The sequence below is a fragment of the Pseudophryne corroboree genome, chromosome 11, assembly GCF_028390025.1.
Source record: "Pseudophryne corroboree isolate aPseCor3 chromosome 11, aPseCor3.hap2, whole genome shotgun sequence".
Lineage (NCBI taxonomy): Eukaryota > Metazoa > Chordata > Amphibia > Anura > Myobatrachidae > Pseudophryne > Pseudophryne corroboree.
Window position 1 is genome coordinate 155373012 of NC_086454.1, and position 21634 is coordinate 155394645.

Sequence of the window (21634 nt, forward strand, 5' to 3'; positions counted from 1 at the left end):
TTATTTGTCCAAAAAAATAGTATAATCATTACTAAACTGTGTTCGAGGCAGCGCCACCCCAAGAAGACCTCTTTGTTTTGACAAGTTTCATATATACTGTATATATATTACGTTTTTCCTGTTGTTGTCTAAAACAAAAAAATACAGTCTTTTTCTAACTGAATTAAAAAATTATATTGTATATGTATTAGTGTGTGTTCAGACGAGTGACGCAACGTATATTACTATTCTGTGTGCGGTGGTGCCCCTCATCATTTACACCCTAAAACAATTCTAAAGTGTTAAAAGATAATTTCTTGGCTGGTGTAAAAAATAAACGCAATCATAGTGTAACGGTACGCCAGACCTGATTCACGTAAGAGCATTGGAGTCACAACTGGCGAGGTCTTCAACCATTAACAGTCACCCGCTGTTCCCATAGGGCTAGTGCGTTCACCAGTACTTAGGTGACCGCCTGGATTTATGCTCGGGACAGTAAAAGCTCATGTGATCAGTCCAGTGACCACAGGATACTGGCAGATATTTGAGCTGTCCAAGAGTTCAGGATTCAGCCTAGTAATTACGGCTCCAGCCGTATAAGATACTGGCAGGAGTAGAGCAGGCCAGGAGTACAGAATTCAGCTGAATGGCAATGGCTCCCACCGTACAGGACACTGGCAAGTGTTTAGAAGGCCAGTTGTACAGGATTCAGTTGAGTGATATGGCTCCAGCCATACAAGACACTTGCAGGTGTTGAGCAGGCCAGAAATACAGGATTCAGCTAGGTAGTGACGGCTACAGCCGAACAGGACACTGACAGGTGTTTAGCATGTCAGGAATTCAGGATTTGGCTGAGAACGGCTCCAGTCAAACGGGACACTGGCAGGTGTTGAGTAGGCCAGGAATACAGGATTTGGCTAGGTAGTGACAGCTCCAGCTATACAGGACACTGGTAAGTGTTGAGCATGTCAGGAATTCAATATTCAGCTGGGTAGATAGGCTCCAGGCGTACAGGACACTGGCAGGTGTTGAGTATGCCAGGAAGACAGGATTTGGCTAGATAGTGATGGCTCCAACTTAACAGGACACTGACAGGTGTTGAGCAGGTTCGGAATTCAGGATTCAGCTGGGTAGTAACAGCTCCAGCCAAACAGGACACTGGCAGGTGTTGAGCAGGCCAGAAATACAGGATTCAGCTGGGTAGTAATGGCTCCAGTCGAACAAGATACTGACAGGTGTTGAACAGGTCAGGAATTCAGAGCATTCTCAGGAACCAACAAAGGTACAATAGTAACCAGACTTTTGGAACCAGGAACAAAGGACCAGGGGCTCATGCTGCAGGCAAGAACTATAACCGACGGGGCATGGCTGGGCTGCCTGCAGGATAAAGGGAGCAGCACCGGCCATGCCCCCTTCAGTAATTAATGCTGTGCAGCTGAAGAGATGCATGTCTCCAAACAGCCTCTTGACAGCTTTGGATACCCAGCGGCCGTACGGCGTCTTGGTTGCCTAGCGACCAAAGGAAAGCAGCTGTGCAGAAGTACACCAACGTCCCAGTCGATTAGCAATGACCGGGACTTGCAGGGAATATGAGCCGCTGTGGCTCATAACACATAGATCAGTCGATAGAAGAGCAGGAGCAGCATCTCAGTGCTAGTGCTGTGGCTGCTGCCAGGAAAAAAACTGACCTTTTCCAGGAGACCCATTGGTAATGAGGATGAGTCAACTGAGTGCACCAGAGTGAAACATTATGACAAATGGTCAAAACTAAAATAATTGCCAAAATTATTGACATCTCTACCATGGCTCAATCTGATACAGTAATCATAAAATGGTGGAGGATTATTTTGATGTCAGTGTACAAATTAGCATGTCAGAAAGTCCCTTTAAGTACTGGGAGGAATAAAATGCAATTTAGAGCCCCTTGTACAAACTAGCGTTGCTTTACTTAAGCTGCCCATCCTCCAGTCTGTACTCAGAAAGAGTATTTAGTGCTGCCAGGAAATAACTGCAAAACAAACGCTGATGCACCTCATAAATGGGGATATGTTACCCAATTAGGAAGGGGGAGGAGGAGGGGTAGTATCGCTTGCAGGTCTACCTCCTAATATTTGTTAGTATAAGATAAGTTGGTTTGAAGATTGCTGCTCTGCAGTGTAACTATTAATTTCTCTAATGTCCTAGTGGATGCTGGGAACTCTGAAAGGACCATGGGGAATAGCGGCTCCGCAGGAGTCTGGGCACAACTAAAAGAAAACTTTTAGACTACCTGGTGTGCACTGGCTCCTCCCACTATGACCCTCCTCCAAGCCTCAGTTAGATTTTTGTGCCTGGCCGAGCTGGATGCACACTAGGGGCTCTCCTGAGCTCTTAGAAGAAAGTATATTTTAGGTTTTTTATTTTACAGTGAGACCTGCTGGCAACAGGCTCACTGCAACGAGGGACTAAGGGGAGAAGAAGCGAACCTACCTGCTTGCAGCTAGCTTGGGCTTCTTAGGCTACTGGACACCATTAGCTCCAGAGGGACCGACCGCATGGAACTGGCCTTGGTGTTCGGTCCCGGAGCCGCGCCGCCGTCCCCCTTACAGAGCCAGAAGCAAGAAGAAGTCCGGAAAATCGGCGGCATGAAGACTTCTGTCTTCTCCAAGGTAGCGCACAGCACTGCAGCTGTGCGCCATTGCTTCTCATACACACTTCACACTCCGGTCACTGAGGGTGCAGGGCGCTGGGGGGGGGGGGGGGGGGGGCGCCCTGAGCAGCAATAAAAACACCTTGGCTGGCAAAACAATCACAAAATATAGCCCCAGAGGCTATATATGTGATAATTACCCCTGCCAGAATCCTTAAAAAAGCGGGAGAATAGTCAGCGAAAAAGGGGCGGAGCTATCCCCCTCAGCACACTGGCGCCATTTTTCCCTCACAGTTCCGCTGGAGGGAAGCTCCCTGGCTCTCCCCTGCAGTCTACACTACAGAAAAAGGGTAAAAAAGAGAGGGGGGGCACTAAATTTAGGCGCAGTAAATATTATAGCAGCTATAGGGGACATAATTCAGTTAGTCCCTGCAGTATATAGCGCTCTGGTGTGTGCTGGCATACTCTCTCTCTGTCTCCCCAAAGGGCTTCTGTGGGGTCCTGTCCTCTGTTTAGAGCATTCCCGGTGTGTGTGCGGTGTGTCGGTACGGCTGTGTCGACATTTTTGAGGAGGAAAATTATGTGGAGGCGGAGCAGATGCCTGTAGAAGTGATGTCACCCCCTGCGGGGCAGACACCTGAGTGGATGGTTTTATGGAAGGAATTACGTGCAAGTGTCGACTCCTTACACACAAAAAAATTTGACGACATGCCAAATGCGGGACAGCCGGCTTCTCAGCTTGTGCCTGCCCAGGTGTCTCAAAGGCCATCAGGGGCTCTAAAACGCCCGCTACCTCAGATGGCAGACCCAGATGTCGACACGGATACTGATACCAGTGTCGACGACGATGAGTCTAATCTAATGTCCACTAAGGCCATTCGCTGCATGATTGAGGCAATGAAAGAGGTGTTACACATTTCAGATTTAAACCCAGGTACCACAAAAAAGGGTATTATGTTTGGGGAGAAAAAACTACCCGTAGTTTTTCCCCCATCTGAAGAATTAAATGAAGTGTGTGAAGAAGCGTGGGCTTTCCCTGATAAAAGATTGATAATCTCCAAAAAATTACTAATGGCGTTCCCTTTCCCGCCAGAGGATAGGGCACGTTGGGAAACACCTCCTAGGGTGGATAAAGCGCTCACACGTTTGTCTAAAAAGGTGGCACTTCCGTCTCCGGATACGGCCGCCCTGAAGGAGCCTGCGGATAGAAAACAGGAGGCAATCCTGAAGTCTATATATACACACACAGGCATTATACTTAGACCAGCTATTGCGTCAGCATGGATGTGCAGTGCTGCCGCTGCGTGGTCAGATTCCCTGTCATAAAATATTGACACCCTAGACAGGGACACTATTCTGCTAACCATAGAGCATATAAAAGACTCAGTCTTATACATGAGAGATGCACAGAGGGAGATCTTCCGGCTGGCATCTAAAATAAGTGCATTGTCCATTTCTGCTAGGAGAGGCTTATGGACCCGGCAGTGGACAGGGGATGCAGATTCCAAAAGGAACATGGAAGTTTTGCCTTATAAGGGTGAGGAGTTATTCGGGGATGGTCTCTCGGACCTCGTTTCCACAGCGACAGCTGGGAAGTCAGCATTTTTACCCCATGTTCCCTCACAGCCTAAAAAAGCGCCGTTTTATCAGGTACAGTCCTTTCGGACCCAGAAAAACAGGCGAGGAAAAGGCAGGTCTTTTCTATCCAGAGGCAGAGGTAGGGGGAAAGGCTGCAACAAACAGCTAGTTCCCAGGAGCAAAAGTCCTCCCCCGCTTCTTCCAAGTCCGCCGCATGACGGTGGGGCTCCACAGGCGGAGCCAGGTACGGTGGGGGGCCGCCTCAAAAATTTCATCGATCAGTGGGCACGCTCACAGGTGGATCCCTGGATCTTTCAAGTAGTATCTCAGGGGTACAACCTGGAATTCGAGGCGTCTCCCCCCCGCCGTTTCCTCAAATCAGCCTTGCCAGCAACTCCCTCGGACAGGGAGGCTGTGCTAGAGGCAATTCACAAGCTGTATTCCCAGCGCGTGATAGCCAAGGTGCCCCTACTTCAACAAGGACGGGGTTACTATTCCACACTGTTTGTGGTACCGAAACCGGACGGTTCGGTGAGACCCATTTTAAATTTGAATCCTTGAACACATACATAAAAAAATTCAAGTTCAAGATGGAATCGCTCAGGGCGGTTATTGCAAGTCTAGACGAGGGGGATTACATGGTATCCCTGGACATCAAGGATGCTTACCTGCATGTCCCCATTTACCATCCTCACCAGGAGTACCTCAGATTTGCGGTACAGAATTGCCATTACCAATTCCAGACGCTGCCGTTTGGTCTGTCCACGGCACCGAGGGTGTTTACCAAGGTAATGGCGGAAATGATGATACTCCTTCGAAAAAAGGGAGTTTTAATTATCCCATACTTGGACGATCTCCTAATAAAGGAGAGATCCAAGGAGCAGTTGTTGGTAGGAGTAGCACTATCTCAGGAGGTGCTACACCAGCACGGTTGGATTCTAAATATTCCAAAGTCACAGCTGGTTCCGACGACACGTCTACTGTTCCTGGGAATGATTCTGGACACAGTCCAGAAAAAAGTGTTTCTCCCAGAGGAAAAAGCCATAGAGCTGTCGTCTCTAGTCAGAAACCTCCTGAAACCAAAACAGGTGTCGGTGCATCACTGCACGCGAGTCCTGGGAAAAATGGTGGCTTCTTACGAAGCAATTCCTTTCGGCAGGTTCCATGCCAGAATCTTTCAGTGGGACCTGTTGGACCAATGGTCCGGATCGCATCTTCAGATGCATCGGCTAATAACCCTGTCTCCAAGAACCAGGGTGTCTCTACTGTGGTGGCTGCAGAGTGCTCATCTTCTAGAGGGCCGCAGATTCGGCATACAGGACTGGGTCCTGGTGACCACGGATGCCAGCCTTCGAGGCTGGGGGGCAGTCACACAGGGAAGAAACTTCCAAGGACTATGGTCGAGTCAGGAGACTTCCCTACACATAAATATTCTAGAACTGAGGGCCATTTACAATGCCCTAAGTCAGGCAAAATCCCTGCTTCAAAACCAGCCGGTACTGATCCAATCAGACAACATCACGGCAGTCGCCCATGTAAACCGACAGGGCGGCACAAGAAGCAGGACGGCGATGGCAGAAGCCACAAGGATTCTCCGATGGGCGGAAAATCACGTGTTAGCACTGTCAGCAGTGTTCATTCCGGGAGTGGACAACTGGGAAGCAGACTTCCTCAGCAGACACGATCTCCACCCGGGAGAGTGGGGACTTCATCCAGAAGTCTTCACACTGATTGTAATTCGTTGGGAACGGCCACAGGTGGACATGATGGCGTCCCGCCTAAACAAAAAACTAGAGAGATATTGCGCCAGGTCAAGGGACCCTCAGGCGATAGCGGTGGACGCTCTAGTGACACCGTGGGTGTACCAGTCGGTTTATGTGTTCCCTCCTCTGCCTCTTATACCAAAGGTACTGAGAATAATAAGAAAACGAGGAGTAAGGACAATTCTCGTGGTTCCGGATTGGCCAAGAAGAGCGTGGTACCCGGAACTTCAAGAGATGATCTCAGAGGACCCATGGCCTCTGCCGCTCAGACAGGACCTGCTGCAGCAGGGGCCCTGTCTGTTCCAAGACTTACCGCGGCTGCGTTTGACGGCATGGCGGTTGAACACCGGATCCTAAAGGAGAAAGGCATTCCGGAGGATGTCATTCCTACGCTGATTAAAGCCAGGAAAGATGTAACTGTAAAACATTATCACCGCATATGGCGGAAATATGTTGCTTGGTGTGAGGCCAATAAGGCCCCAACAGAGGAATTTCAGCTGGGTCAATTTCTGCACTTCCTACAGACAGGAGTGTCTATGGGCCTAAAATTAGGCTCCATTAAGGTGCAGATATCGGCTCTGTCGATTTTCTTCCAAAAAGAACTAGCTTCACTACCTGAAGTTCAGACATTTGTAAAAGGAGTGCTGCATATTCAGCCCCCTTTTGTCCCTCCAGTGGCACCCTGGGATCTCAACGTGGTGTTGAATTTCCTAAAATCACATTGGTTTGAACCACTGAAGACCGTGGATCTTAAATATCTCACGTGGAAAGTGGTCATGTTATTGGCCTTGGCTTCGGCCAGGCGTGTTTCAGAAATGGCGGCTTTGTCATGCAAAAGCCCTTATCTGATTTTCCATATGGATAGGGCAGAATTGAGGACTCGTCCCCAGTTTCTCCCTAAGGTGGTATCAGCTTTTCACTTGAACCAACCTATTGTAGTGCCTGCGGCTACTAGTAACGTGGAGGATTCCAAGTTGCTGGACGTAGTCAGGGCCTTGAAAATTTATGTTTCCAGGACGGCTGGAGTCAGGAAAACTGACTCGCTATTTATCCTGTATGCATCCAACAAACTGGGTGCTCCTGCTTCTAAGCAGACTATTGCTCGCTGGATTTGTAGCACAATTCAGCTGGCGCATTCTGCGGTTGGACTGCCGCGTCCTAAATCAGTTAAAGCCCATTCTACAAGGAAGGTGGGCTCATCTTGGGCGGCTGCCCGAGGGGTCTCGGCTTTACAACTTTGCCGAGCTGCTACTTGGTCAGGGGCAAACACGTTTGCAAAATTCTACAAATTTGATACCCTGGCTGAGGAGGACCTTGAGTTCTCTCATTCGGTGCTGCAGAGTCATCCGCACTCTCCCGCCCGTTTGGGAGCTTTGGTATAATCCCCATGGTCCTTTCGGAGTTCCCAGCATCCACTAGGACGTTAGAGAAAATAAGATTTTACTCACCGGTAAATCTATTTCTCGTAGTCCGTAGTGGATGCTGGGCGCCCGTCCCTAGTGCGGATTGTCTGCAATAATTGCACATAGTTATTGTTTAATAACGGGTTATTGTTATGAGCCATCTGTTGAGAGGCTCAGTTTTGTTTCATACTGTTAACTGGATATGGTATCACGTGTTGTACGGTGTGATTGGTGTGGCTGGTATGAGTCTTACCCGGGATTCAAAATCCTTCCTTATTGTGTCAGCTCTTCCGGGCACAGTATCCTAACTGAGGCTTGGAGGAGGGTCATAGTGGGAGGAGCCAGTGCACACCAGGTAGTCTAAAAGTTTTCTTTTAGTTGTGCCCAGACTCCTGCGGAGCCGCTATTCCCCATGGTCCTTTCGGAGTTCCCAGCATCCACTACGGACTACGAGAAATAGATTTACCGGTGAGTAAAATCTTATTTTTCTTGGCTTCTCTTTTAACCATTGTCAGGAATTCTTGGCTATTAGCATTGTATTCTTTTATGGCCTTTTCCCTTCTCAGTTGATGCAAAACAGAGTCTTCTGACTCTCTGTAATGTCATTTTCTAAATCAGTCAGTCAATCAATCAATCAATCAATCAATGATTTACCTGCCTTCCACTACACACTCCACCTCCATTTCACTGTACTGCCATGGGGCCTCTTCTTAATTAATGAAAACATTCTTTCTATGGGGTTGTACAGTATAGTTTATTAAGCTGCCATACTGTCTGCCACAATATTTCATAAATGTGCTATATTCTTTTAAACTGCCGAGTGTTTGTGCAGCTGCTCTGTTGCTTAGTTTAGCCAGCCTTTGGCAGATAGTAGTGAACAATATTGTGAGGTGGTCAAAATTGACTGGAAATGATGGATATTGAGGTTAATAATACTGGCCCCCATTGTATGATTTTAGCTGTTTTTAGCAATAAAAAAAAAAAAAATCCAGATCCAAAAACAAAACACTTGAGGGTGGTTTTGCCAAAACGGGAAAATAAAACAAAAACATCTCTAGATTGTCATGAACCTTGTAATAGTGAGGGTGTTTAGCTAGAAATTCATAAATCGCATTACATAAGCTGTATACAAGAATACACTGTCATGAAGTGTCAAATATACAAGAGTGAATAATGCAGGTGTTAGTGCAAATTTTTTAAAATAACATACAGAGATACGAGGCACTATAAAGTAGCTGAATACCGGCCGCATCTCTAAATGATAGTTTTAGTTGGGCCTTGATAGTTGCCAGATAGTCTTTGTTGTACAAATACTTTGGTATCTTAATTCAGATGAAGGTTTCGTTACACGGCACTAAAAATGCACATGTACAGGGTATGACAACGTTAAGGTAATATTTTTTGTGTATACTACTGCCGCCGAGTTGTGTTCACATCTAAAAGAAACTCTATAGTTCTAAACCTCAGTCAGACTGGTAAAAGTAGACAGTAATTAATGAATTGCAGGGTAATCTTCTGAGGGTGGAGATGACCGTGTGATAGCGATGATGCAGAGCAGTCACTTACCTCATATGTTCTAGCCTGCACTCTGGGCTTGCCAGTGTCCTCATCAACTCACCGAAGTGCGGCCCCTTCAGTGCGTTATCGGACAGGCCAATCTCCTTCAGGAAATGATTGTTACTGATAAGAAATGCCAGCCGGGGTGAGAAGTCGTCTGTCAGGCCGGTATTACTCAATCTGAAGGAGAAAAATGACAACAAAAGTCTCACAACAAAATAAAGAAAATCCTTATTCCAATAAATGCCGCTTAATTATCTGATACCGCTGTTTAATGTCGGCAGTTTATGTGCAAATCGTTACACCTGAATGTACGTGCAGTAAATACGCTTGCTCTAAACACACACTATATTCAGCGGGTGTGGATCGTTGGGTCGACACTAACTAGGACAACAGTCATTAGGTCGACCATATGGGTCAACCCTGACTGGGTCGACTCCGGAAATGGGTCGACATGGGCATGAGGTAGTCAATGAAAAGGTCGACATGAGGTTTTGGATATTTTTGGGTGTTGTTTTCTTCATAAAGTGACCGGGAACCCCAATTAGTGCACCGTGTCCCCCCTCGCATGGCTCTCGATGATTCGGGCAAGGTTATGATTCCCAATCGCAGTCCGCGTGGATCGTAAAGTATGAAAAAGTTACAAAAATGGGATTATTTTTTTTTAAACCTCATGTCAACATTTGCCGTGTCGACCAATAATAGTCGACCTAAGCGATGTCTACCTAATGAACGGATACCGTATTCAGCACTGATGCATTCCCACAGGGGTAAAACAGTCTGTGTAAAGAGAGACATAGGGGCAGAATTATTCATTATTGTGTTTTAGACCCAATAGTTATATTTTCTTGTCGCCGCTCTTCGTGGCAATAAGAAATTAGATTTCCCCAAAATGTACTAAAAAAAACACAACGCAGGGACAGAGACTCAGAAAGAAGCCCGTCCCTGCGCTGTGTTAGAGGTGAAGTGATCACCAGTGCGTATACCAGGCTTCGCATTCCAGAGCTTGGTAAATCTGACAGCCTAGCGGCCCTTCTAGAGTTCTGTGCAGCTGCTACTGCTGATGGAAATGGCGGATCCAGGGGGGGCACTCGGGACCGTGCCCCCCCTATCATTTTCTTCTGGATCCGCCCCTGGCTGATGGAAATGGCGGGAGCATGCCAGGTATCAGGTGTCTGCTGCAGTCCCTCTATGTTTAACATTTGCTGGAACCTCCCAAAAATGGGTGTTGTCAGGGGATATGCTGTAAATATTATTTAATAAATAGGCCCCACAGAGAGAGAATGTTAAAGAGAGAGCGAGCGCAAGACTAAAAGGAAGGAAGAAAATGAATAAGGGGGATAGATAGAGATAGAATAGGGGGAGAGTGAGTAAGGGATAAAGGGGGTCATTCCAACCTAGCTATTTTTCTGCAGCGCTGCGATCAGATAGTCGCCGCCCATAGGGGAGTGTATTTTTGCTTTGCAAGTGTGCGATCGCATGTGCAGCCGAGCGGTACAAAAACATTTTGTGTAGTTTCTGAGTAGCCCAGAACTTACTCAGCCGCTGTGATCACTTCAGCCTGTCCGGGGCCGGAATTGACGTCAGAAACCCTCCCTGCAAACGCTTGGATATGCCTGCGTTTTTGCAAACACTCAGAGAAAACCGTCAGTTGACCCCCACAAACGCCTTCTTTCTGTCAATCTCCTTGTGATCGGCTGTGCGAATGGATTCTTCGTTAAATCCATCGCTCAGCAATGATCCGATTTGTACCTGTACGACGCTCCTGTGCATTGCGGTGCATACGCATGCGCAGTAGTGACCTGATCGCTGCGCAGCAAAAAACGGCAGCATGCGATCAGGTCGGAATGATCCCCAAAGAGAGAGAGAATAGGGGGAGAGTGAGTAATAATGCCCACAGGATCAGTGCCTCTTATACACACAATAGTGCCCATAATAGCAGTGCCTTTTATACATATAATAATGCCCATGGTATCAGTGCTGCTTATACACATAATAATGCCTACAGTATCAGTGCTGCTTATACACATAATAATGCCCATGGTATCAGTGCTGCTTATACACATAATAATGCCTACAGTATCAGTGCTGCTTATACACATAATAATGCCCATGGTATCAGTGCTGCTTATACACATAATAATGCCTACAGTATCAGTGCTGCTTATATACATAATAATGCCTACAGTATCAGTGCTGCTTATACACATAATAATGCCTACAGTATCAGTGCTGCTTATACACATAATAATGCCTACAGTATCAGTGCTGCTTATACATATAATAATGCCTACAGTATCAGTGCTGCTTATACACATAATAATGCCTACAGTATCAGTGCTGCTTATACACACAATAATGCCTACAGTATCAGTGCTGCTTATACACATAATAATGCCTACAGTATCAGTGCAGCTTATACACATAATAATGCCCACAGTATCAGTGTCTCTTATACACATAATAATGCCCACAGTATCAGTGCTGCTTATACACATAATAATGCCTACGATATCAGTGCTGCTTATACATATAATAATGCCTACAGTATCAGTGCTGCTTATACACATAATAATGCCTACAGTATCAGTGCTGCTTATACACATAATAATGCCTACAGTATCAGTGCTGCTTATACACATAATAATGCCTACAGTATCAGTGCTGCTTATACACATAATAATGCCTACAGTATCAGTGTCTCTTATACACATAATAATGCCCACAGTATCAGTGCTGCTTATACACATAATAATGCCTACGGTATCAGTGCTGCTTATACACATAATAATGCCTACAGTATCAGTGCTGCTTATACACATAATAATGCCTACAGTATCAGTGCTGCTTATACACATAATAATGCCTACAGTATCAGTGCTGCTTATACACATAATAATGCCTACAGTATTAGTGCTGCTTATACACATAATAATGCCTACAGTATCAGTGCTGCTTATACACATAATAATGCCTACATTATCAGTGCTGCTTATACACATAATAATGCCCACAGTATCACTGCTGCTTATACACATAATAATGCCTACGGTATCAGTGCTGCTCATACACATAATAATGCTTACAGTATCAGTGCTGCTTATACACATAATGCCTACAGTATCAGTGCTGCTTATACACATAATAATGCCTACAGTATCAGTGCTGCTTATACACATAATAATGCCTACAGTATCAGTGCTGCTTATACATATAATAATGCCTACAGTATCAGTGCTGCTTATACACATAATAATGCCTACAGTATAAGTGCTGCTTATACACATAATAATGCCTACAGTATCAGTGCCTCTTATACACATAACAATGCCCATAATAGCAATGCCTCTTATACACATAATAATGCCTACAGTATCAGTGCCTCTTATACACATAATAATGCCCATAATAGCAGTGCCTCTTATACACATAATAATGGCCATGGTATCAGTGCTGCTTATACACATAATAATGCCTACAGTATCAGTGCTGCTTATACACATAATAATGCCTACAGTATCAGTGCTGCTTATACACGTAATAATGCCTACAGTATCAGTGCTGCTTATACACATAATAATGCCTACAGTATCAGTGTCTCTTATACACATAATAATGCCTACAGTATCAGTGCCTCTTATACACATAATAATGCCCATAATAGCACTGCCTCTTATACATATAATAATGGCCATGGTATCAGTGCTGCTTATACACATAATAATGCCTACAGTATCAGTGCTGCTTATACACATAATAATGCCCATAATAGCAGTGCCTCTTATACACATAATAATGGCCATGGTATCAGTGCTGCTTATACACATAATAATGCCTACAGTATCAGTGCTGCTTATACACATAATAATGCCTACAGTATCAGTGCTGCTTATACATATAATAATGCCTACAGTATCAGTGCTGCTTATACACATAATAATGCCTACAGTATAAGTGCCTGCTTATACACATAATAATGCCTACAGTATCAGTGCCTCTTATACACATGACAATGCCCATAATAGCAATACCTCTTATACACATAATAATGCCTACAGTATCAGTGCCTCTTATACACATAATAATGCCCATAATAGCAGTGCCTCTTATACACATAATAATGGCCATGGTATCAGTGCTGCTTATACACATAATGCCTACAGTATCAGTGCTGCTTATACACATAATAATGCCTACAGTATCAGTGCTGCTTATACACATAATAATGCCTACAGTATCAGTGCTGCTTATACACATAATAATGCCTACAGTATCAGTGTCTCTTATACACATAATAATGCCTACAGTATCAGTGCCTCTTATACACATAATAATGCCCATAATAGCACTGCCTCTTATACATATAATAATGGCCATGGTATCAGTGCTGCTTATACACATAATAATGCCTACAGTATCAGTGCTGCTTATACACATAATAATGCCCATAATAGCAGTGCCTCTTATACACATAATAATGGCCATGGTATCAGTGCTGCTTATACACATAATAATGCCTACAGTATCAGTGCTGCTTATACACATAATAATGCCTACAGTATCAGTGCTGCTTATACACATAATAATGCCTACAGTATCAGTGTCTCTTATACACATAATAATGCCTACAGTATCAGTGCCTCTTATACACATAATAATGCCCATAATAGCAGTGCCTCTTATACACATAATAATGCCTACAGTATCAGTGCTGCTTATACACATAATAATGCCTACAGTATCAGTGCCTCTTATACACATAATAATGCCCATAATAGCAGTGCCTCTTATACACATAATAATGGCCATGGTATCAGTGCTGCTTATACACATAATAATGCCTACAGTATCAGTGCTGCTTATACACATAATAATGCCTACAGTATCAGTGCCGCTTATACACATAATAATGCCTACAGTATCAGTGCTGCTTATACACATAATAATGCCTACAGTATCAGTGCTGCTTATACACATAATGCCTACAGTATCAGTGCTGCTTATACACATAATAATGCCTACAGTATCAGTGTCTCTTATACACATAACAATGCCTACAGTATCATTGCCTCTTATACACATAATAATGCCCATAATAGCAGTGCCTCTTATACACATAATAATGGCCATGGTATCAGTGCTGCTTATACACATAATAATGCCTACAGTATCAGTGCTGCTTATACACATAATAATGCCTACAGTATCAGTGCTGCTTATACACATAATAATGCCTACAGTATCAGTGCTGCTTATACACATAATAATGCCCATACTAGCAGTGCCTCTTATACACATAATAATGGCCATGGTATCAGTGCTGCTTCTACACATAATAATGCCTACAGTATCAGTGCTGCTTATACACATAATAATGCCTACAGTATCAGTGCTGCTTATACACATAATAATGCCTACAGTATCAGTGCTGCTTATACACATAATAATGCCCATAATAGCAGTGCCTCTTATACACATAATAATGGCCATGGTATCAGTGCTGCTTATGCACATAATAATGCCTACAGTATCAGTGCTGCTTATACACATAATGCCTACAGTATCAGTGCCTCTTATACACATAATAATGGCCATGGTATCAGTGCTGCTTATACACATAATAATGCCTACAGTATCAGTGCTGCTTATACACATAATGCCTACAGTATCAGTGCTGCTTATACACATAATAATGCCTACAGTATCAGTGCTGCTTATACACATAATAATGCCTAAAGTATCAGTGCCTCTTATACACATAATAATGCCCATAATAGCAGTGCCTCTTATACACATAATAATGGCCATGGTATCAGTGCTGCTTATACACATAATAATGCCTACAGTATCAGTGCTGCTTATACACATAATAATGCCTACAGTATCAGTGCTGCTTATACACATAATAATGCCTACAGTATCAGTGCTGCTTATACACATAATAATGCCTACAGTATCAGTGCCTCTTATACACATAACAATGCCTACAGTATCAGTGCTGCTTATACACATAATAATGCCTACAGTATCAGTGTCTCTTATACACATAATAATGCCTACAGTATCAGTGCTGCTTATACACATAATAATGCCTACAGTATCAGTGCTGCTTATACACATAATAATGCCTACAGTATCAGTGCTGCTTATACACATAATAATGCCTACAGTATCAGTGCTGCTTATACACATAATAATGCCTACAGTATCAGTGCTGCTTATACACATAATAATGCCTACAGTATCAGTGCTGCTTATACACATAATAATGCCTACAGTATCAGTGTCTCTTGTACACATAATAATGCCTACAGTATCAGTGCTGCTTAAGTTATACACGAGATGGATGCAGATTGTCGCATATGCACAGAGTACACACGGGCCCCTGGGTTCACACCGCACACCCATATTTAATTAGTTACCCCTCCAGAGTCCAACGCTGGAGCTGCTGATGCTGTATAAATCACTTGGAAAATGGTTTGTTGGCCATTTTCTCGGAGACATGCGCATGCACAGTAAAGATCTGTCTCCAGGAACACATCAGGCTCCATGTTTCCGGAGACCTTCGCATGCACAGGGACCCACAGAGAGGAGTCTGCACAGGGGACCCCTCTTCTCTTAAGCTTCCCAAGGTTCATATCCAGTATAAGCTGTGACAATAGCTATGAATTATAGCTGTATATACAGCATAATACTGTGTGTGTGCCCTCAGATGTTATTCATTGGGCAAATTTATTTTGTAGATTTAAAAAAACAAAAAAAAAAAAGCCTTATGTGTTATACTTACTCTAGTTTCTCCATTTTGCATGTTGGACTGGATAGAGCTGTTATCACGTCATGGAAGGGAGGACCAGCTATCTTGTTACCCGACAATGTAAGTTCCCTCAGTGACAGGTTCCTAGGTATTGCAGATGCCAGCAGGGAACACACACTCTCCGTCAGACCATTACCAGACATTCTGCAGAAGAGAAAGAGCAAGATAAGACAATATTGGGTATATTCACTGCTGCCGAGAGGGGTACTAATTTCCTGATGGTGTACCCCGGGGGGCAGCAGCTTTGATCTCCAGCCAGCACACACTGCTGTAGCAGCAGTCTCTTCTACCTGTGCGGGGCGTAGGAGGTGAAGCCATCGCAGTGATAGCATCCTGCTTGGCATTTGCCCCTGGCTGAGGGACACGACAGTGCCCTTCAAATCTGCGTAAGCAGCGCTTCGATCCACTGAAAAGATCCCCCCCCCCATAATTTCCATAAGGGAAGTGAGAGAAGGTGAGAAACAGAGAGAGACAGAGGCTTATAGAAGCAGTCACTTCCAAGAAAATATAGAAACTTCAAGTTGTGTGCCAGAACAACTAATGAATAAAGCAAAGATGAACGGCACTCCAAAAAGAAATGTATTGCATAAACTGACGTTTATTTGAACAATAAGCTGTTTTAGATCTTCATGATCCTTTTTCATACTGTATAAAGACACAACTCCCAACTTTTATAACAGTGGACTTGGGACTTTTGTGCGCGTCCGAAAAGAGGGCGTAACATAATGGGAAATGCTGTACCCGAAATCTACGACTTTGGTTTTTATCACACTGGGGGCATGCCCAGGGCTGCAGAAGCTGCTGGGTATGCCGCCGATCCCTCTCTCCTCTGAATAGATTCCACACACATGCGCACACCATCTGTTCACTGAGCAGCAGGTGACAGGGGCCTTCCAACCTCCACCCATACCCTGGGACTCTGCGGCCCGCGGGTGCGACAGCGGAACAGTGCACGAAAAGCGGAACTGTCCTGTCAAATAATGAAAAAAATGATGTCCTAGGTCAGGCCTGGCCAACCTGTGGCTCTCCAGCTGTTGTAAAACTACAAGTCCCATCATGCTTTGCCACAGTTTTGCTATTAGGGAATGCTATAACTGTGACAGGGCATGTTAGGATATGTAGTTTCACAACATCTGGAGAGCCACAGTTTGGCCAGGCCTGTCCTAGGTAATGTATAAACCACTATGCCTAGACATGTCAGTCAAGGCATGATAGCACTGGCGTATTTATAAAGGGTGCAGTGTGTCTGGTGCATATGGGACCCTCTCCAGGGGGGCCAACACTGCACCCATTTCTTTAATACTCACCTCTCCAGAGTTCCCTATCGGCAGCAGCAAGAGCACAGAATATTACAAGGAAAATCGGGTGGCGGAAATTTTCCCAACGTTTTGCACATGTGCAGTAGAGAAATCACCAGGAAAATGTCTGCCGCACTATTTTTTCTGTAGATCTGCACATGCGTATTAGAGTCTGAGGCTCTATAGCACTGCCAGCTAGAGAAGAGGGCTGTGGTATAATAGTGTCTAGTTAGACAGTCAATAGATAGACACCACATGTTAGATAGTCAAAAGGTCGACATGAAAAAGTATACAGTACAGTAGACAGGGTTAAAAAGTCGACATGAAAATGGTCGACATAAAAAAAGGTAGATACCTTTTTTTTTTTCTTTTTTTGCATTTTTTGGGTTTGTGTGGATAGTTCTGTCATCTGGGACCCCCAATTATAGAAAGGCATCCGTTCGCCACGCTTCGGGCTCAGTGGCTCGCCACAAGGCTCTATCCCGACATGGCTAGAGAAGGTATGAAAAACTTCAAAAACATGTAAAAAAAAAAGTTTCAAAACCGGTCTACCATTTTTATGTCAACCATTTTCATTTCGACCTTTTGACCCTGTCTACCTTTGACCCTGCCGACCTTTCGTACTGTCTACCTTTTTTTCCATGTCAACCTTTTGACCCTGTCGACCTAATGTCTAACATATGGTGTCTGTCTATTGACTGTCTAACTAGACACTGTCTATCTATCATCCGGATACCAGAGAAGAGGGGATCTGGATGGAGGAGGCTGCACACAGGTCTCCTCCTCTCTTAAAATGCCCCTGATAGATAGATCCTTCCCCTCCCGTACACTTAGACAATGTAGTAACAGATCATCTTAATAATTATATTGGCTCAGTATTCAGTACTGAAAGAAAGGGGAAGGTCCACAGTTAAGTTGCAAGGATATTCAGAAAAATGAAACAAGTATATTTACAGAGGAGAAGGTCCTAACAGAACTCTCAAAGCTGAAAGTGGATAAATCAATGGAGCCAGATGGGATACATCCAAGGATACTAAAAGAACTTAAAGGGGTCCTGGTACCATTAACAGATTCATTCAACCAGTTACTAGCTACAGGAGTAATTGCACAGGACTGGAAAAGAGCGAACATTGGGGGTAATTCCAAGTTGATCGCAGCAGGATTTTTGATAGCAATTGGGCAAAACCATGTGCACTACAGGGGAGGCAGATTTAACATGTGCAGAGAGAGTTAGATTTGGGTGTGGTGTGTTCAATCTGCAATCTAATTTGCAGTGTAAAAATAAAGCAGCCAGTATCTACCCTGCACAGAAATAAAATAACCCTCCCAAACCTAACTCTTTCTGCACATGTTATATCTGTCTCCCCTGCAGTGCACATGGTTTTGCCCAATTGCTATCAAAAATCCTGCTGCGATCAACTTGGAATTACTCCCATAGTCCCACTGCACAAAAGTGGAAGCAAGGAAGAGGCAAACAACTACAGACCAGTGAGTCTGAGTCTGACATCAGTAGTTGGGAAATTTATGGAAACACTCTTATAAGAAAGAGTTTATCTCAAATCCAGCAATTTACTGGATCCCAAACAGCAAGGATTTACTGGGGGTAGATCATGTCAAACAAACCTTATTGACTTTTTTTTAACTGTGTGACTAAAGTGATGGATAAAGGTGGAGCCATAGATATATCTTGTCTAGACTTTAGTAAGGCTTTTGACACTGTCCCACATCGCAGACTGATAAATGAACTTGAAAGCATGGAATTGGATACGAAGATGGTTGAATGAATAAGATCTTGGTTACAGGATAGAAAACAGAGAGTTGTAGTAAATGGAGTGCATTCACAGGAGGGAAATGTTACCAGTGGAGTACCCCAGGGATCTGTACTTAAACCAGAGATTTTTAATATCTTTTTTGGTGACATTGCAAATGGTATTGAAGGGAAACTATGCCTTTTTGAAGATGACAAAAAGGTATGCAACAGGGTAGACATGCATGGAATAGACATAAGGATATCCTAACAAATAAATAAGTGCCCTTATTCTGAGTTGATCGCTCGCTAGCTACTTTTAGCAGCCGTGCAAACGTATAGTCACCGCCCAAGGGGGAGTGTATTTTCGCTTTGCAGGAGTGCGAACGCCTGTGCAGCCGCGCGGCAGCAAACACATTTTGTGCAAAACAAGACCAGCCCTGTAGTTACTTATTCTATGCGATCATCACTGCGACGAAGGTCCCGGAATTAACGTCAGATACCGGCCCTGCAAACGCCCGGCCACTCCTGCGTTTTTCCAAACACTCCCAGAAAACGGTCAGTTGACACCCAGAAACTCCCACTTCCTGTCAATCTCCTTGCGTTCGGCTGTGCGAATGGAAGTGTCGCTAGATCTTCTGCAAAGCCATAATGCTCTTTGTACTTGTACGACGCGCGTGCGCATTGTGATGCATACGCATGCGCAGATTAGCCCCGTTCTGCCATAATCGCTGCACTGCGAAAATCCGGAGCGAGCGATCAACTCGGAATGACCCCTGTTGCCTTATAGGTAATTGTCTGCACTTAGTATAATATTAGGGCAATGGATATTGTCTGAATCAAAATATAATTCATTATAAATAGGCGATGTTACCATAGTGGACAGTATACTGGATATATATAGTAAGGAATAGATATGAAATAAGTTTGAATGTATGAGGTAATGTTTAGCTGATTTAAGAGATTAGGTTTGTGTATGTGTTTATATAGATATACTGTATATTTGTGTCTTACAGCAAGATGGTAAAAAATAGTGTAGGGAACAGGTTTATTCTGCTCTAGTCATAAATAAGGCCAGAGAGGTTACAGTAAGATCAAGAGTCATTGTAGAGAAAAGGTATTAGGCCATAAATGATAATAGGTATGTGACAGAGCTCTGTTGGTCATTGGAATTCACAGGTGTGCTTACAGTAGATCAGAATCTACTGGTTTGTCTATTGTCCAGTGAAGGTTAAAAGCTAGGGAGTATAAATTAACTACTATGAAAAGAGATCACATCCATTGATAAAACATTGTGTAACCGACCCCAGGAAAACTTGTCAATACAACAGAACTTTGGATGAAAAGACATTCCAGATTTTACAATACTATACTTGCTTAAGGCAGTGTGGACACCACACTTTTATGACACCATGCCTCCGTGAACAGGACACGACAGCCCAGTTCAATGTTTGTTTTATTACACCTTGGAATCTGACAAACCTATAATTACCTATTCCATTGGAAACTATGAGAATATGATAGTTTGAATTGGTAAAATATGAGATAAAAGGACCAGACTTGTAGTTAGGAGTTAGAAGGAAGAGGGAGAGGGAGAAGAAGAAGGAGAGGAGGAAGGAACAAAGTCCAGAGGGAGTCAGGATCCTAAGACGGTAGCTATGAATTATGCCCTCACATATTCTTGCAAGTGTATAGTATGTGTATTAATTGTTTAAGTTTGTAAAACTGTTTGTGTTTTATGTATGTACCATGGTTAAGGAAGTTTAGATAAATTATAAGATTTATTATCATTGTGTTATCTTATCTTGTAATTTGTATCACCTATAATAAATGTACTAGACAAAATAGAGCTGGTATTCCAAGTCTTGAACTCATTTTCGGAATCACTAAAGTTATACATGAAATCTGCATATATTATATAAGGCTCTGCAAGTTGGGACAACTGACTTGTAGTCAAAGTATAGTACTTATATGTTCAATGAGCCAGGATTATATATCTCTGTAAAGTATATTTAGGCTTTGCCTGGAAATATTTCCTGGACAGTAGAGATATAGCTCCTTTAATCTGAGCCAATCACAGGTATGAAAATAGGAACGTCCACGCATTACATATTGTGTGATTGGACCAGTACTAAACATCACCCCTTTTGTTATGAGCCCACCTATTTGTAAGCCTATTATAATATATTTGCAGATATAAAATACATAAACCATTATATCAATATATGATATAATAAATATATGTTATATAAGATTCCATAAATCAATATTGGCGACCACGAATTGGACTTGTTATTACTGAATCTGATTATCTGATTTATAATATTTATGAGGAGTAGCAAATGCTATAAGCTGGCTACCAAATCTGCAGAATCACGGTGGGGATGTATCTATGAAAATTTATTACCATTGTGTAATGTCAATTTTGTATTCTGTATAACCTAGGATAAATGTGTTAGTGCAATATACGTTATTTTAACTAACATAATATCTATTAGGAAGCAGCACCAAAGGCTATAAGCCTGCTGGCAAAATACAAGATCACAGTGGAATAGGTTACAAATGAGAATAAAGAATTTAAAGGCCTAGAATAGAAAATGTGCACAGTGGAAAAGAGTATTTCCAAATAAATGTATAAATGTACCAGGTATTAGAGTTTAACCTTAAGACACCGGTCAATCTTAAGGAGAGGATACCTTCAGTACTAAAAACAAAGAATATATAAATTTAGCATTGAAATGTTAAAAATGCAAAAGTTTTCTGTAGCATTTAGAAAAATGCGCAGAACTGCGGCTCTAGAAGCCAAACAGAAATGTAAAGAAGAATCAGGTTCACGTCTTCGTAAGGCGTGCCTGACCATTAATGC

The 21634-nt window shown here is 43.3% G+C and overlaps 1 protein-coding gene across 4 annotated transcripts in view; it reads right to left on the reverse strand.

Moving 5' to 3' along the window:
- LOC134969209 (NACHT, LRR and PYD domains-containing protein 3-like) overlaps window positions 1–21634 on the reverse strand; it is a 115863-nt gene that overhangs the window by 52874 nt on the left and 41355 nt on the right. For all 4 annotated transcript variants that reach the window (XM_063944998.1, XM_063944999.1, XM_063944997.1 and 1 more), the window contains 2 exons: window positions 15697–15867; window positions 8919–9089 (listed from right to left, as the gene is read on the reverse strand). In XM_063944998.1, the coding sequence (XP_063801068.1) occupies window positions 8919–9089; window positions 15697–15867 (342 nt within the window). The remainder of the gene's footprint in view (window positions 1–8918; window positions 9090–15696; window positions 15868–21634) is intronic.